This window comes from Dermacentor albipictus, chromosome 2 (assembly GCF_038994185.2).
Source record: "Dermacentor albipictus isolate Rhodes 1998 colony chromosome 2, USDA_Dalb.pri_finalv2, whole genome shotgun sequence".
NCBI lineage: Eukaryota > Metazoa > Arthropoda > Arachnida > Ixodida > Ixodidae > Dermacentor > Dermacentor albipictus.
The window spans coordinates 63782550-63800983 of record NC_091822.1 but is presented as its reverse complement, the minus strand read 5'-3'; the positions used below and the strand labels follow the sequence as shown (position 1 = coordinate 63800983).

Below are 18434 nucleotides of genomic sequence, written 5' to 3'. Positions count from 1 at the left end.
AGGATTTACTAATTTACTTCTTAACTAATTACTTCACGACGACACATGTCGCTATTTACGAATTGTAGCCGGTGAGCTTGCAAGATTCATCCACTTCAAATGAATATCTAGGATGAAACCAGTTTTGTCACATTATTTCCCAAAGTATGGGACCAAATACATGGGATTTCCAGTTAATTTTGTACTTCAATGCATAACAGAGCGTTTTGTTTAAAAAAAGTAAATGGAACAACAGCCCATTTTACAGAGAGTTTGATGGCGCATTTCTGCAAACTGGTGTCATTTTGGAATTTAATTCCAAGTTGATACACCTCGCAAACACACCAGCTACTATTCGCAAATTGCAATATGTGCCATAAATTAATTAATTGGAAGTTAATGAGACAACTTTTAGTAATTAGTACAGTATGTGTTTAGATTTACCGTACCAGTAATGTCAGCCTCTCTGAATAATCCAGCTTAAGGACTAGAATTATGCTATCTGCAACAAGCTATTTTCTTTAATCCACAAAAATGAGAAATTATTACCCTGTACCGCAATTCATTTCTTAATTGTGTATCATAGGTACACTCATTGCCACTACTTTGTCCGTCAAAATTCTGTGTCGAACGAGAATTCCAGGGAAAGAGGCAAATGAATCTCCGGGTCAACAATACCTGTTGCCACTGCGTTCTGAATTCACGAGGTTGAGAACGGGTTGATTTTCGACCCCTGCATGACGGCGGTCACGCTGCAGTTACAGAGCAGTGAGAACACGTGATGCACCACAGCACATGTGAGCTGATGCAATGGGGCGCGCCACTATAAGTATGCAGCGTATACGCCTGCATGCTTCGCCATAAACTGCAGTAAGGCGTTTCAAGAGTTGGAACTATTCTGTGTGCTGTAGGGTTCGTCGTGCAGCGCATAATAAACGTAACATACATGTTACAGGATATTTCAGGGAATGAGCTAGCGGTTGTTTGGCCCCTTCTGCTTTGGTTCTATATGTTAAAAGGCATCTGGATAAGTGGTTCATTTACAACGAAAGCAAGTAGCAGCCTTTATCCACACATCTTAGTACGGTGACATGAACGAGTTAAGAGCTGCGAAACGGAATCAATGAAAATGCGGGTTCCCCGTGGCCATCGCTACATCTCGTCATTACTTAAATGCAAAAACACCTGTTTATCCAGGACTTATTTTACTGTCAAGTAACGTTACATACTGTCTGAATCACACTTTTCAAGAGTGGTCAAACGGTACAGTTGTCCGCCACCTTTGGAAAAAAAAGAAGCACTGGCCGAAGCTGCGATGAGGCCATGCACGGTTGTGCCGCAAGCTGTAGCCATGGGCTATGGGTAAATCATATGTGGAAACAAGCCACTACAGTGAGATAGCAGCTACGGACGCTGGCGCAGCCCGTAGCCGGCCGCTCGACCACTCTAGAAAAGTGTGGTTCAGACTGTCTCGTGCATCAAAGAAAGGGGATCTTTCGCATAAATGGCGTCAATAAAGTACTCCTTGCTGAAAGTCGTTTTTGATTAACCAGCCCGCCTGCTTTTTATTATATTGCCATAGCAATTATATGGACACTCCAACCCAATGTTTGCCACTGTTGTTGCCGTGAGCTTGAGTATATATTTGCGTATATGCATGCTATACGCGAGGCCATGCTACATGACATGCGGTATATGCGGCTTATACTGCCCCACCATTCTATCACTAATGTTGCCCATGATAGATCTTACGTTCCCGACGAAATAATTCCTCAGAACTTTGAGAATAGCAGCTGACAAACAAATGTCATGAAACAAAACACCGACAGCGTGTGTCTTTTATCGTCTCACACTTCAATAATAAAAGCGCAAACAATAACAGAAGTGAAACCTGAAAATGACATCATTTTATTAGCGCGGCTGTGCACAACCTCCGCGATCGGCCCAGCAGAGGTTTGAAACATACACAATATGGAAAAGTGGTGGTAAAGTCGCTAAGAAAGACTTTGGCTTTTATTAATAAGTACATGAAGTTGTCCGATGCCAGGATTCAAGCAGAGTAGCCCTAGCTCAACAGCTCGTTTTTACTTAGTCAGCCTACGTTTACTTAAATTCATGCTACTTAGTCAGCTTACGTTTACCTAAATTCATACTACTTAATCAGCCTACGTTTACTTAAATTAATACTACTTAGTCAGCCTACGTTTACTTAAATTCATACTACTTAGTCAGCCTACATTTACTTAAATTCATACTACTTAGTCAGCCTACGTTTACATATATTCACGCTACTTAGACAGCCTACGTTTATTTTAATTCATACTACTTAGTCAGCCTACGTTTACTTAAATACCTACTACCTAGTCAGCCTACGTTTACTTAAATTCAAATTACTTAGTCAGCCTACGTTTACTTCAATTCATATTACTTAGTCAGCCTACGTTTATTAAATTCATACTACTTAGTCAGCCTACGTTTACTTAAATTCATACTGTTTAGTCAGCCTACGTTTACTTAAATTCATACTACTTAGTCAGCCTACGTATACTAAAATTCATACTGCCACCAGCTCTACGAGTCCCACACGTCGTTTAATATACTAAAATGTTTGCTATCGCGTTCATTGCTTCGCCCTTCTGGCGAAACAGTTACATTTGTTAGAGGTTAGAATCTTTCAAATGATGCCGACATCCCGGTAGCAGTGTCTTTCAGGACGTCTACAAGCGCTAAGATTGTTGCTGCTGTGCGTAGGCATGAAAATTCAATTTCTCAGTTAAGAAGACCACCTCCTGTTGGCTAATCTTATGCGTCATCACCACCTTTACAGATTGCTAAAAATTCATCTTCCAACAAATTTCGCTAATCAGTTTTACTTCAAGCTCCAGACCTTTTGCAAAAAGTAATGGAAGGCGACAAAAGTGGTCTCTTTTTAAAGCCAATAACGAGATTATTGCAACGATATGTTAAAATTACTTACTGTTGAACAGAGAAGTACAACAGTTATCATCCAAGTGTGTTAACTTACTGCTGAATGAGCGCTTTGTATAAATTTCTACGGCATAACGAAAGTTGGCCCAAAGCTAACTCCATGCTGTGAGAGGAAGCTTTAGCTCAAAGGCCTTTATCTAAATATTAGGGAACGGATAAATTGTTTTTCTTAACAGCCGCTGCACTTATAGCGATGAAGCCCTATGTAATGAAAATAAAAATGAAGTTAGAATGTAGTGACTGTTGAAAGCAGAATTGTTATTTAGGCCATGACATTCTGTCAAAACCTCAGCAGTCATGGAGGCATTACGGAATCAGGGTGTAGACGAGTCATATGTAAAAATACTGAAAGATATCTATAGCGGCTCCACAGCCACCCTTGTCCTCCATAAATAAAGCAACAAAATCCCAATAAAGAAAGGCGTCAGGCAGGGAGATAAGATCTCTCCAACGCTATTCACAGCGTGTTTAGAGGAGGTATTCAGAGACCTGGATTGGGACGAATTGGGGATACGAGTTAATGGAGAATATCTTGGTAACTTGCGATTCACTGATGATAGTGCCTTGCTTAGTAACCCAGGGGACCGATTGCAATGCATGGTCAATGATCTGGAGAGCCAAAGAAGAAGAGTGGGTCTAAAAATTAATCTCCAGAAAACTAAAGTAATGTTTAACAGTCTCGGAAGAGAACAGCAACTTACAATTGGTAGCGAGGCACTGGAAGTGGTAAGAGAATGCATTTACTAAGGACAGCTAGTGACCGCGGATCCGGATCATGAGACGGAAATAATCAGAAGAATAAGAATGGGTTGGGGTGCGTTTCGCAGGCATTCTCAGATCATGAACAGCAGGTTGCCGTTATACCTCAAGAGACAAGCGTATAATAGCTGCGTATTACCAGTACTCACCAACGGGGCACAAACGTGGAGGCTTAAGAAAAGGGTTTTACTTAAATTGAGGACGACGCAACGAGCTATGGAAAGAAGAATGATGGGTGTAATGTTAAGGGATAAAAAAAGAGCAGATTGGGTGACGGAACAAACGCGAGTTAATGACATCTTAGTTGAAATCACGAAAAAGTAATGGGCATGGGCAGGACATGTAATGAAGAGGGAAGATAACCGATGGTGATTAAGGGTTAGGGACTGGATCCCAAGGCAAGGGAAGCGTAGCAGGGGGCGGCAGAAAGTTAGGTGGGCAAGTAGATTAAGAAGTTTGCAGGGACGACATGGCCACAATTAGTACATGACCGGGGTAGTTGGAGAAGTATTGGAGAGGCCTTTGCCCTGCAGTGGGCGTAACCAGGCTGATGATGATAAGGCCGTAAACTTGTTGAATAAAGTTTGTTGAAAACCACAAACACCGAAAAACGAAACTCAGTTTCACAACTCCATACTGAGGAATGAAAAATAATACCACAATTCTGTAGACTACCTAGCAATGCATATAAAGAGAACAAAGCTTTTGTAATATATATCGCTTTGATATACAATACAGAGGACCAACTAATAGGTGGGCAAACATAGGTAACATGTGAAGAACTCTCGTACACATTGACGTAATAGTTCTGGGGAAACCCGCAAGGTGGAGAGAAGTAATTAATAAAGCAAAAATCAGACCTCCACCCGTTCGTAGCGATTGCTACAAAGGAAACCCATACGGGTTCCTTGAAAGAAAAGCCTCACAGCTGAAGAAAAATTCGTGCTGGAGAAATTCCGGTATTCTAAACTGCGTATTTTATAGTAGCTCAACCGGAGAAAGTTGACAATAATTTACAGCTTACGTCACTTGGTTACAATGTGTACGACTAATAAAAGAAAAATCAGACGTGATCCACCCGTTCGTAGCGATTGCTTAAAAGGAAACCCATACCGGTTCTTTGAAAGAAAAGCCTCACAGCTGAAGAAAAATTCGTCCTGGTCCGGCACTAATTTTTGGTCCGGCACGAAAATTCGTCCTGGTCCGGACCAGGATGAATTTTTCTTCAGCTGTGATGCTTTTCTTTCAAGGAACCCGTATGAGTTTCCTTTGTAGCAATCGCTACGAACGGGTGGATGTCTGATTTTTCCTTTATTAGTCGTACACATTGTAACCAATTTCCGTAAGCTGTAAATTATTGTGAACTTTCTCCGCTTGAGCTACTATAATATATGCAATTTAGAATACTGGAATTTGTTTCTTTTAGTGTGTAGTTACGCATTTGATATCTGCAGGCTGACATACTCACTCCTTAATATTCGCTGTCCATTTTTGCAAAGATAAAGGGGTCTCAGTGAAAACATTACTTGCTACAATAAGTAGTATTTAACTTTATCTCCCAATGGAGAACATTTCATCCAAGTCAGTCATGAAGTTGTGCAATAAAGCGTTTCTGCGCATTACGTTCACCAAATTCCGAACAGGCAGCATGGGCCTCGGCGGCGAGCTATACCTTTCTTTTAAAAACCGTGCTCAGAAGAATGAATGCACAAGCGTACCTGGCAGCGAACGCGAAGGCGGTGGTGAAGCCGCGCACGACCACGAAAGCGTTGACGGCGATGGATCCGTGGGGGCGCGTCATACGCAACGTGCAGCTGAGCACGCCCACGAAGGCGCCCAGGCTTACGAAGAAGAGAAGGCGAGCCGTGTGCTCCACCGAGTGCCGGCGCCGGCCCAGCACCGCCAGCATGGTCCACATGAGGCTGGAGCCCAGCATCAGCATGATGCGCTGCATTGCATCAGCATGACAGGGCGTGTGGCGATTCAATTTGAGTTGATGATCACCGCAATCGTAATACACTGCCCTGACACACGCACACACGCATTCGTGTGAGGACGCAAGCTGCAGTGAAGAAAACAGCAATTCAAATGCGTTTGTTTCTTTTCGAACGATATGTCCACAACAAGAATGTGAACCGCCTACACTCCGCATCATTATAAAATGCCACAGGTAAACGGTAATCAAACAGAGATACTCACATTCGGAACCTTATTCATTATTATTTGCTATGAAGCATAGAGTTTCTAAATAAATACCCAAGAGAGAAATGTGGCGCTAGTGCCTACGGGGGCTCTCCTGAGCGTGCCTCAACCTTCATGGGAATGATGGGAAGTAGATGATTCGGAGTCGGCTTCGAATTGACTTCGACCTTTAGACCGGCTGCGTTTGATTAAGGCGCAGTAAACGAAGCTATACTCAAATATTATCTCGTAAAATTGAATTTTATTTCTGCAGTGTACTATATGACGCGCAACACGGTACGTAAACTTTGTATGACTGAGATTGAAGCACGTTTTGCTATGGTTTACACCAGGACACACCAGGGTATGCATTCTTGTGCAATTCTGTTCCAGATTTTGTGCCAGAGTATAGTTATTTATTTGTTTTTACAACAGCAATAACAACCGTGCATGTACTTATATATAAATACTCATCAAGTATTTATGGGAATAAAAATTTTGTATTATGAGAAAGTGTTGCGCCCTTGAGAGGAATGCTACAAGTGCCGTCTGCTACGACGCCTGCTCGCTGCGAACGCGAGATTTTTCTCTCGGACGACAGGCACTGAATTGTGAACTCTCTCGCTCTTTCGAAAGGCTACGTAGGCTTTCACCATTGCTGAACGTCTTCAAGTACTTTTAAACACATCTGCTGCACTGATAGTAGGGATGCTTGAGGCCTCCTACGAGTATACTTCATTTCATTTTATGTTTACGCACGGCTTCCGAAGCTTTACGGCATGGCTTTGCACTTGCCCATTTTGCGACACCAGATTACAGCCAGGAAGCAGCAACCTTTCCTACCACAAGTAAGTTTGTGTTCTCAAAGGCCTAAAACACGCATTTCATTCAGCACATAGACAAGTAATGCATAATGACACCCTCAATAAAATTTGATTGTCAAGTGACTAGAAGTACAACTGTCTATGTCTTACATCAGTAGTGCTTTTTTTTCCTATTCTGAAGTTTCATAAAGCACGTAACGCTACAGCGCCAGCCTAACACACGTAACGAACCAAGGTCCAAACGGTCAAAACCTGTTCTTTCAACGTTTACGACGCCATTGCTTTCTCGTCTCGACTCCGACACCACATCGCGACACAAACATCGTCCCAGCCGCTGGCCCAGCGCGCTATCGCCACTTCGAGCAACAGAACAAAGGCAGAGAGCTTTCATTTGCACTGTCCCACTACAGGTTATACCAATTGCGCTTGGAGCGAAACCAAAGCTGCCAACAAATACTTGTAGACTCGTTCGCCAGTCAACAGAATGCCAATCCGTAGCCTGAACTTCCCATCATTCCCATGATGGTTGAACGATCTCAGCGCCAGATTTTACCTCTAGTTATACTGATATGAAACTCTATGCTATGAAGTTTGCTATGTGCTACGAGTTTTAGTTTGCTATGTGCTATTTGCTGTAATCATAAGTGCACAAAGAGGCGCGAGGGAATGAGATTGACAACGTCAGCGGCGCTGGCCATTGTTTATGCGGACTTCATATTATTCGCCTATGTTCTATGTCTATTGCAAAAAAAGACAGAAAATAGGTCGAGCTTTTTGCCGACTCTGCCCTGAACCTCTTGTTTAGCATATAGCAACAAACAGCAGTGGGAGCCTGCTGTGCTGTGGGAGCAGTGGGAGCCAGGAGTGGGAGCATGCGTTTCATCACTTCAATATGCATTTTCAGTTGATTAGTTATCAGTAGACAGCATTTTCGGGATCTCTAGACTTTCAGGTAGATATTTTTTTGCCTGCTTAGGGAATATGAACCATTGCTTAAGAGGGCATGAGTAATCCATTGTCTTAAGCGAGGGAAAAATTTCTCTTTGGGTAGGCATCGACATGCTTACGCGTTTAATAACAGAGGTGGTACGAAAATGTGTGTGCGAACATATCGTCGCGATGACCACCGATCAGGAGAAGAAATGTGTTCGTACCTTTGTTCGAAATTCTGCGTCACCCCTGTGTCGAGTGCTGAACAACTTCACTGGGAATTCATCTGGCTCACGGTGTTTCTTAATTTCATCACACCACCTAATTTTCTGTGGTATTTGACTACCCTTCCCTTCCCTTGGCACCAACTCTGCAACTCCAGTGGTCCACCGGCCGTCTGCCCTTTCATGGCCTGCCCAACTCCACATCTTTTCTGTTAATGTGAACAAGCATGTCGGCTATACCGGTTTGCTCCCTGATCCCCACCGCTCTCTTCCTGTCTCTTAACGACACGCCTGGCATTTCTCGTTCCATCGCTATTTGCGTGGTCCTTAACTTGGCTTCGAGCTTCTTTATTAACCTCCAAGGATCTGCCCCGTACGTTAGCGCTAGTAGAATGCAATGATTGTGCACTTTTGTTTTTTCAATGGGAGAGGTCAGCTACCAGTCAGGATAATATCCTCAAGTTTTCCTTAACAGGCATGACACATCTGAACCTATTTATCGGCAAGCAAGCGGAGGGATTCATTTTATTCAACCAGCGGCCACAACTCAAAGCTCACGCTCGTGAACAAAACGTAGTACGCCACCCAGTGAAAGCATGACAGTACGCAAACAATACGTGGGAATAGACAACTGCCGGTTTGCAAAGACCGCGACGTCACTACGAATACCCCCCCCCCCCCCCCCCCACTCGTTGCCCCACCCTCGAAATGGGCACTGGTTGACAAAAAACGTTATGCGGCATGGTCTTGCTGCTCAAGAGATCGTATATCCAGTGCCACAATTGTAATTTCGGTATGTTGCTAGTTTTTAAAGTGATGGCATCTGTGAACTGTGCTTCGAAAGTATAATCGTCCCTACTTTACCGGCACAGCCACGTAGCGTTGTTGTTCAGTGCACGGTTGCCTTAAGTTGGCATGTAGTGATTTCGTAAGCATGCGCCTCTTATTTCGGTAGAACAAACAGCCGCAACAAAGTTTTACTCTTCGAAAGGGAACATTTCATCACAGAAGATGCACATTTTGATTGTGCCGAAGTGATACCGCGCTCAATTGGCCATCATTGGCCTTCGGCCAAAAACCTTTATTGTATTGTCATAAATGTACTAATTTGCGCCCCATTTACACTGTAGTGTTAAACGAGTTACATGATTAACTGCTTCTAAACTACGAGCCATACCCATCACGGCGGCGCCTGGATTCAGACGAGGCAGGAATGCAAAAACACTTGTTACCGTGCTTTAGGAGCATGGTAAGAAACCCCACGTGGTCAGAATCCATCCGGAGCCTTTCCTTACAGTGTCGAAATAAGCCGCTGTGCAACTTAGGGATGTTAAACACTATACTTTAGTTTTATTTGTTAGCCATGGTCATGTGAGCGTACAAAGTAAAATTGCACACAATCCGCTGCGCAGCACCTTCGCTGGAGCTGATACCTCTAGAGCGTCAGGTGCCTCCTTTTGCTGCTTTCAACTTTGAAAGACCCAATTTTTGTATGTTTAGTGCATCCTCTCAGCATAAAGTTCGTGCCGTAGAGGTAAGTATAACAAGAAAGGCAAAGAGAAAGAAAGTTCGTATTGACTTAAGACCAATCGGATTTGCGTTAAAACGCGCTAATCACAACTGTTTGTAATTTGCGCATTCCCCGTGGTGGAGGGTATACAGGGAGCTTCGGCAGTGATCAGAACATGCTACGGGCTCATTCGTAATCTTAACTTTCAGTCGATAGATTATGCTCAAATAAATCTTTTTTCTTTTTTTTTTCCCAGCACACAGCACAGATGGCACCGACATAGATGCGCTCACTAATCATCGCGTCTCATTCATTCTTGCCTGTTCAAACATTACGTGTCCTGAAGTTTTGTCGGTGCCTGATGACTACGAGTGGCCTCTTACACGCAACAGGCGTCCACAGTCTCTTTCTTTTCTCTCTCTCTCTCTCAAACACGCACACACACACATGTACACACACACAAACGCACGCACAACGTCCGCTTCCCTACGCAAAGATGAGCCGTCATCGCCATTGTTTTTCGTCGCACACTTTCCCTCACCACAACAAACGTGGTACACTGCCATGGATAAGGCGATATTCTTCATTGCACAATCAATCACAGACCACCACGTGGCTCAAGTTCACAAGCAAAAAAATTACAGCGTCACCAGATTTCCATCACGCAGTTTACCACACACCGATGTTCTCCGACACAAAATACTGCTAATCTGGCTAACAAAAGAATTGTGGAGGTTCACGTAAAAGGAAAGAAGAAAAAAAAGGCGCCTTCACGTGGCGCCCACCTACCCCACATAATGTGCTACTGCACCACGCAGAAAGCCGGCGGCGGCTTTGATTTGCCAATCAGGATCACTGCACGTGTGCCGGCCCACAGTACGCTGTGACGTCGTTGCGGCAGCGTGACGTACCCCAGGAGGGGTCAACTGATGTATCAGCACTCTTGCAACTTTCAATTGAAATATACGAAATATACGAGAACGTCGCACACCGAATAATGCAATTGGAAAGAGTCACGATTGAGAGTAAACTATCCTCGCACTATTTGCGTACTTTCGCAGTTACTTGAGATGAAAAGAACTATCCTCGCACTATTTGCGTACTTCCGCAGTTACTTGAGATGAAAAGAATTACTAATCCCGAGATTTTTGAGTGACACCTTCTCGCGTATGACGTCAATGGCAGGACTCCGCTGCCGCACCGCGCGCGCGCTCGCTACTTGGAGGCGACTTGAAGCTGACTGCCGACCTCTTCTGCTCGAGTTTTCAAAATGCCAATCTACAGGTTTGCTCGACCAACATGTCCGAAGTGTACCAGGACACTATTCCCGGCAAAATTATAATAATAATAATATAATATTTGGGGTTTTACGTGCCAAAACCACTTTCTGATTATGAGGCACGCCGTAGTGGAGGACACCGGAAATTTTGACCACCTGGGGTTCTTTAACGTGCGCCTAAATCTCCCGGCAAAATCAGCGGAGTAGTCATCGACACCACGCTCAATGTGGCTTGCTCGTGGTGTCGTCTGCTAGTTATCAGTGTGTACACGCGCTCAACGTTGGTTTCTCGCCGTTGCTGTTTGTGCAGGATTTTGTATCAGCGCATCTCTGATCAGCGCATGCTGCGTACTCGGTCGCCCACCCTGTCACAGACATTCCGTTTTTGTTGCTGCTCAACGAGTTAAGCATATGATGAAATAAGTTTGACGCAATTACAAGAAACTCTGTGGTCACTGCGGTACGTGAATGCATGCACTGCTTTAACGGCATTGCAGTAAAATGTCGTCTGGAACGTCTGATGGAAGCGCGGAAAAAATTAGTTGCAAAACAAAATTATATCGTCTTGTGCTGCAGTATTGACCTACGGATCATATTTATTCAAAATGAATTACTTCCAACGTGACACAGCTAGCCCCTGTATGTAAGTCGGCTTAGGGTAAGCCTTTCTTTCCTTGCTCCTGCCGTGGTTAACGCGCACATCCCCTTGGCTAAATTCGTCCAGCGATGATAGTTAGTGCTATGGCGTAACAAAATCAGGTAAAGAACATGCGCGGATCTGTTATCGCAAACACCAGAGACCAGTGGAGCTGGGGGAAGGCCAGTAAAGCAGTGCCAATCCGCACACAAGACCCAGGAGCGCCGGCAGTGCGTCGATACGGGGGTCCGCTAAAGGCGTCTACTACGGCGTCCGCGATTCGCGTGGCGAACGCTGTAGTAGACGCGACGGTTCTCTCCACTCTACGGGGTAGCGGGAGAGGACATCGAGGTATCCTAGCAGCCGCCGGGGAAGAATGCCCCTCCTCCCTCGCCGGACCCCTTGCCTCGCGCGCCACCAGAGAGGGCATGCACCCACGCAGCATTCTTCGCTCGCGTGCGCGACGCTCCGTCTCCCCCGCTAGGCTGCACCCACCCTCGCCGCGTCGCTATCCTGCGCCATGGTATTTTCATGCTCTGCTTTCACTCTCTCTCCGCGTTCTCCCCCCGCTCGGCAAAGCTGCGCACGTCAAGAGAAACCCAGGGAACTTCTAACATCTTCACTGTACAAGTGACTACCCCCCTCTTTGGCATGGAACTCTGCACTGCTACCGCGGAGCGCGTTACTCCTGCAGGTGTATGCATCACCCGCGTAGTCATAGAAGACGTTTCCTGCATCATCGAGTTTATGTGTTGCAATCCTGTTCTCGCGATCCCATCCTCGGGTGAGACTTCCCGTCATGTCATAGTGCAATCATCGATTGTTCTCACACGCAAGTGGCCTTTTCGACGTTATGCGACTCACCAGCGGACGGAGGCGATCTCGGTGTTTGCAGAGTCTTCGTTGATTCTGATACTGATTTACCTCTGGAGATGTCTGCTTTTCACATTATTGTGTACTGCCGTGCCAGACTCCACCATGGCTTCTTGTGTTTCCTGTTCGCCATCCTCACTGTTATGGCAGAATCCGCTTTAATACCCACATCTAATCCGCAGCTGTGCCCAGTGACCATCCTGCGAGGTGAGACCTTATAATATGTGTAAGCTGTCACGTGTATTAAAGATCTTAATGTTCACGATGGCACCACCCGTTTACATCTTTGCGCCATAAATTCTGTCTTAACAACGCCTTCAGCCGTTTTCGACTGCGGCGATGCCACCTTACGCAATCTCATCGCACCCAACTTCTTACCATCCTTAACGAGTTCGTATCTTCGTTCGACTGCCACCCACCATCCTTGGGTCGCACGATAAGTGCCTCTCATATCATTGACACTGGTTGACATGCCCCTTGCAATAGCGTGCGTATTGCGTTTCACCAGGGGAGCGCCGAGTTATCACGGAAGAAGTGGACGGCATGCTGCAGAGTGGCGTCATGCAGCCTTTTGAAAGTCCTCGGTCATTACCTGTCGTTCTAGTGCTCAAGAAAGGGGGCTCCATTCGATTATGTATTGATTAACGCCACCTGAACAAATATACAAGAAAAAGCGTTTACCCACTGCCTTGGACCAACGACGCTCTTGATTGTCTGCAAGGTCCACAACAATTATCATCTTTATATCTCCGTTCTGGCTATTAGCAGGTTCCCATGGCTGAGGCTGACCGCCCAAAGACAGCTTCCATCTCTCCAGATAGCCTTCACGAGTTTATTGTTACGCCATTCGTGCTCTGCAATGTACCCGCTGCGGTGTAGCGCAATACTGATACCACCCTTCGCGACCACAAGTGGAACACTTGTTTATAGTACTTGGATGACATAGTTGTTTTCGCAAGGAATTTGCGACACATCTCGTCAATCGGCGTGACATCGTAACAACTCTCACTTCAGCTGGCCTACAGCTCAACCTGAAGAAGTGCCATTCCGTTGCCCGAAAATTAACTCTCTTGGTTCACGTTGTCTCGAAAGGCGGCATCCTTCCCGATCCCGACAAGCTTAGCGCAGTCGCCGATTTTCTAAAGCCCACACTTATCAAGACCCTCCGAAGTTTCATAGACCTGTTCTGATTTTCGTCGCTGTGTCCCGAAATACGTCTTTATCACCGCACCATATTCTGCCGAGCTGACGCATCTAAGTGCACTACAATTCCAGATGTTGCCCGATAGGCTGAAGATTCACGCCAGCTGGCTTACTCGCTGACTAGCTAAGATACAGGGCATCAGAAAACACGATGTGACAGTCATCAGGCGACACCCAGCTTCCCTGCCGGTCCGATTGTTTGACTTTGGATACCCCCTCAAAGCCCTAGCCTTCCTTCTAAACGACTTGCACGGTACTACGGTCCGTACCGTATCGACGCCACCTTACCTGTAAACTATATCGTTGAGCCAGTCACCCCATCGCCGGAACTTCGTTGTCGGGGTCGCGAGACAGTAAATGTTAACCGCCTACAGCCATATTACGAGCCCTTCGCCTTGTCCGCTCTCCGAGTCGCCAGGATGGCTCCGTTTTCAAACCGGCGCCAACGTAATGAAGCAGACGCGCTTCGGGGTTCCAGTTGCATCGCAAAGACGATGACGACGACCCATGCGATGATTAGGACAGAGCTCGCACTGTTCGGTGCTGCTAGTTTGCTGTTAGACTGATTGCCGCTTGTGTAAGTAAACTTCATTACAGATGGAAGAAAGTAAAAGTCTTGTCCACGTGTGGGGATAGAGCAAGAAGCTACGTATGAATCGAAGATGCAGAGGAAGGAAAGGTTCTGTTTTGAGCTTAGCGCTCTGTGCTCTGAAGTGGATATTTCGTTTTCTGTTTTCGTGGAAACGGGCGTTTAGTGCATCCAGGCCCTGATGAAACCCGCTGTTAAGAGTAAAGGGCGCACCTGTATGGACGAGCTGTCCATGATGGCGGCCACCGTGGCCGGCAAGGTGAACGTCGTAGCGGTGGGCTCGTGGGTGCGCGGCCGAAATGAGGCGAGCAGCCGCACCCAGCGACGCCACGTAGTCTGCGACGCCGAAGTCGTGGCAGACGGAGCCACCGCGGGTCCCCGTGGCGAGGCAGACCATGGGCTGAGTACTAGGGGCTCACCGTCCTCGGTTTTCATGGCGAAGTCTGCTGTTCTTCTTGATGTTAATGATGATGATTCCTTGTACATTAACACGAATTTGCTGTAGGGGTTACGTCATGAATCGGGTGGTAATTTAATAAGTGAAGAGAGAGAGCGAAAGAAATAAAAGTTTATTAGTGAACCAGAGAGAGACACAGACTTTCCGTCTTCGTTTTCAGGTGGGCGGCTTGCTAATTCCAGGATTCCGTGAGCTGCAATGCATGAGCGAACCAAAACGAGATGTCAACGAAGGTATGAAAGAAACTGATAATAAATGAAATTACGCAGTGTATAATAGGATAGTCGGCATTGCATAAACAGATAAATGTAAACAGAACGTTAGTTGTCATACGAGTAAAGAAAATGGTTGATGTGAGCAATAACGCAAATTTTGAATACCCAGACTCTACTATTACGATTTGTCTTTCGCATTTCAATTTTTTATTTCAAAAAAAGACAAATAAGCGAATCCTGCAAACGAGAACTACCACTTGGGTAATCTTTTTGTGTCACGTATATAGCTTCGCAAAGTTTCTCAGATTACTGACCTAACCAAGATCTCAACACCGACGCTTCAAGTCAGAAATGATTATGATGATGATGATGATGATGATGATTTTCCTATATTATGGCGCATGCCCACTAAGGGCGATAGGCTACGTATCGGGCGTCAGGAGGTAGCTTCAGAAAATTCTTATTTCAAGAGGAAAAATGTAACTAAAGTCAAAAAGAACAGTAGTCCTTCCTGTATTTCACGATCTAAAAAACAGTTCACTCCATATGTGCCATCATAATGATGATGCCCCTATAGGTTGTGGGGCCTACCAAATATGTGGGATTCGCCAGGATCCGTGCGGCACCGGATGGTTCTACTTTATGGTGTCTTTGCTTTACTATTGTCCATTGCACTCTGAGCATCGGGAATTACGGATAGGAATGGTTGTTGAGACATTACTTCCTGTGTGAAACAAAATGGCTACTGTGGTAGTTTGTTTGATTGAGGATTTCGCCATTTCTATTCAATGTTTTCTTTACATGGATTTCTTTAAAGTCCTAATTCTTTACTATAGCAGTCCTTTATCAAGGAATCCTTAACGTCTAATTGATAGAGTGCGCTAGTTTCTATTCCCAATCACGCATAATTTTTACTTGTTGGCAAATCTCTTATTGCATGTTTTTTTGTTTGTTCCCATGACGCAGTTTTTATTTTCACAGTTTGTTCGGGCCACCCGCTTCTAAGCCTCTACCACAGCGGAACCATGGCTGCGCACCACATTTCAATGCCATATTATTTATTAAAGCAAGGACATAAAGAGCTTTCTTTTAAACATTGATGAAACACTCTGGTTTAACACGTAACTGTCTGCGTGCGCTCTTTATAGATGAACGTAAAACCTATAGCAGTCGCAGCCATGCTATTTTGCTAAAGAAGGCTTGTGGGCTGGGTGGGCGCATTTTTTACAGCTTCTGGACAACAGGAAATAGCCAATATTAACCTTTGCTGTTCCACGTCTACGACACCATGCATCTTACTTAGTCTATTCCCAAGTGCACCAAGGCACGAATGGCACAGTTCTTGTATTCAGTGCATCGCGGTTATGAAGTTTGTTTGTGAACTTCATTCCGAAATTTGAAAATGTCACCACTAAGTGAATAACTTGGTCTACATTAAAATAATTGACGTTAAAGTAAGGAATGACTGATTAGCTTCGTGATTGGCCTGAGAAAAGTTCTGCCACATCAGTACAGGAATCAACAGCTTGTGATAATTGAGTAATTTGAGCATATTGAGTGGCGTATTTTGTCTCCGTCACCACCCGCTCAAGTGATGACGTCATGGCCCGAAAAAAATTCGGCGTAGCACCTCGTTCTCCGCACAAGTACCTTGTGCGCTTACAACCCTGCTCCCCATGCGACTTTTGTTAAATACCTCGGACTTCATACTGATAGCACTCATGGGGGAGGTTCATCTTACTCTACGACGCCGATTTCTTCGCGAGGTTTTCGACAGCGCTTGTATAGCTGATAAGATTAGTCACTGATAAACTTAACGACCTGGTCGGCTATGGTAGCTGTCGCAGTCCCCTAGCCAGTGTTATAGGACGCGCTACCTGAGTGATTCGCCTCTGGGAACGCTGGTTTAAGGAAACCAATCTCGAAGATCATGCGTTTGCGTAGTGCTGACGTCAGAAGCCATTGCAGGCTCCGTAAGAACGTCATTCATCGGTGATCGAGTGAAAGAGAAGGAAAACTCAAACCAAAACTTATTTTAAGAACCCGACGTTCCGGAGTCCGACCAGCTCCTGCTTCAAAGTAGAGGTGGCGTAAGGCGTAGCAGTGCCTATATGCGTTTTTAGCGCTTTGACAGGCACGCAGACACTATTCGTAGACTGTGTGCGTAAACGGTAGGAAGTGCCCCTGGCGAACGATTGATGTTACCCGGCGCCTTCTGGATCTGCCGGGATTCCACAATGAGCCGCCGCCGGTGGTTCTTTGCGCTTTTCAAGAAGGCAGCACCGTGGAGGCTAAACCGGTGATCAAAAAGCTCGCAGTGTTCTGCCGTAGCACTGCGTTGTCTGTTTAGATTGCGAAGGTCATTCTTGTGTTGGCGACCACATAAGGATTACCTTCGCCAAAAAAGTATGATGCATAAGATTTTGAAGCCTTTTTATCTACTGCAGCCCGATTCATGGCCAATCTCCCGCAGTGGGTTGAGCCATGCCCATAGGCATCAAACCAAACCTGTATCTTTGTAAGGGCAAGAGAAACGCTTTTCACAATAATATAGGTCGCATCTACTTGGAAATTTCAAGCAGATAAAATTGACCTATTAAAAACGCCTCCTTACTGTACCAATAACTCGTGAAAATAAAATTTCAGCAGGAGCTCACGTAAACAACGTAGCGATTGCACACTACCACGGTGTTTGTGTTTGTGTGTGGCTTCGCGAAATTATTCCTATGTTTGCTCACACTAGGCGCGAACGCAGGAATATACTATATGTTCGCTATTTGAAAACTCTGCACACTATAGCGGCGCCTTCATGCGCCAGTGTCTAACACGGACACTTCACAATTGACATGTTGGTCAGTTTTAAGTCAGCTCTTAATACAAAGTGTTGCATTGAACTCAAACATCACCATAGGCGTGAACTACGGAAGAGTTACAAATTTGCTGGAAAAGTCACAGAAGCGAAAGCAGAAGCATTGGCGACCTCGGAAATCAGGAGCAGATAATGACAGCAGAGGCGGCGGTGATGTCCATGCTTAGATTGGTCTACTCGCTAGGCGCGCTGGGTGAGGGCGCTGCTAAGACCGGCACTCATCGACGTTTCGCTTATGGTGTTTTTGTGAGACGCCTCCCCGTACTATTAAGAAGCAGTCATTAAAGACCAGATGCAAATTACAAGTGAAACTTTGCAGGAAAGATGAAACGACGCTTGCAACACATGCACAAGTACAGGCACAACGTGCAAGGGATGCATTGGGATTACTTTGCGCTCGGCAGAGGTAACAATAAAACACATAAAACATCTACTTTCGGTGTACTGCATAAGACAGGCAGGGGGACAGCCCAAGCTGATTTTTCTTGTACGTTGAATGGTGTATAATGAGCACATAAAGGGTCTAAGAAAAAGTGGCCAACACAAGTAGCATGCTGCTTCACCTACTTTCAACCCTGTAAAGAGACAAAGTTACCAAATTGCTTTATGTTTTTGATATACTGCGCATGAATACAATGTCAGCTTTCGCTCATTTGACGCAGAACTATTTACCTCATCCTCTTTGAACCAACCTACTAGCGGACGAACGTGATTTAATAAATCGGCTCTCTTTCTTACCTTGACTTCTCCATTCACAACCTCAGTGCCACGTTGAACGTCAGTATGAAATGTAGTTCGTGCAGAACTGATGATCTATCGAAAGCCTTGTACAACTGTATTTGTATTGCACACATTAGAGAGGTTTAGCTTGTCCGGTATTCGGATAAACGCAGGTGGACAACCATCATTGTCATACC

General features: G+C 45.3%; 2 protein-coding genes across 2 annotated transcripts in view; both read right to left on the bottom strand.

Moving 5' to 3' along the window:
• Positions 1 to 14506, bottom strand: part of LOC135908970 (uncharacterized) — a 28485-nt gene extending 13979 nt beyond the window's left edge. The window contains exons 1-2 of the mRNA XM_065440829.1: positions 14190 to 14506; positions 5445 to 5674 (exon numbers count right to left, since the gene is read on the bottom strand). Of these exons, the coding sequence (XP_065296901.1) occupies positions 5445 to 5674; positions 14190 to 14462 (503 nt within the window). The 5' untranslated portion in view covers positions 14463 to 14506. The remainder of the gene's footprint in view (positions 1 to 5444; positions 5675 to 14189) is intronic.
• A 24-nt stretch (positions 14507 to 14530) lies between these two features.
• Positions 14531 to 18434, bottom strand: part of LOC135908969 (phosphate-regulating neutral endopeptidase PHEX-like) — a 28123-nt gene continuing 24219 nt past the window's right edge. The window contains exon 4 of the mRNA XM_065440828.2: positions 14531 to 14626. Coding sequence (XP_065296900.1) covers positions 14590 to 14626 — 37 coding nt within the window. The 3' untranslated portion in view covers positions 14531 to 14589. The remainder of the gene's footprint in view (positions 14627 to 18434) is intronic.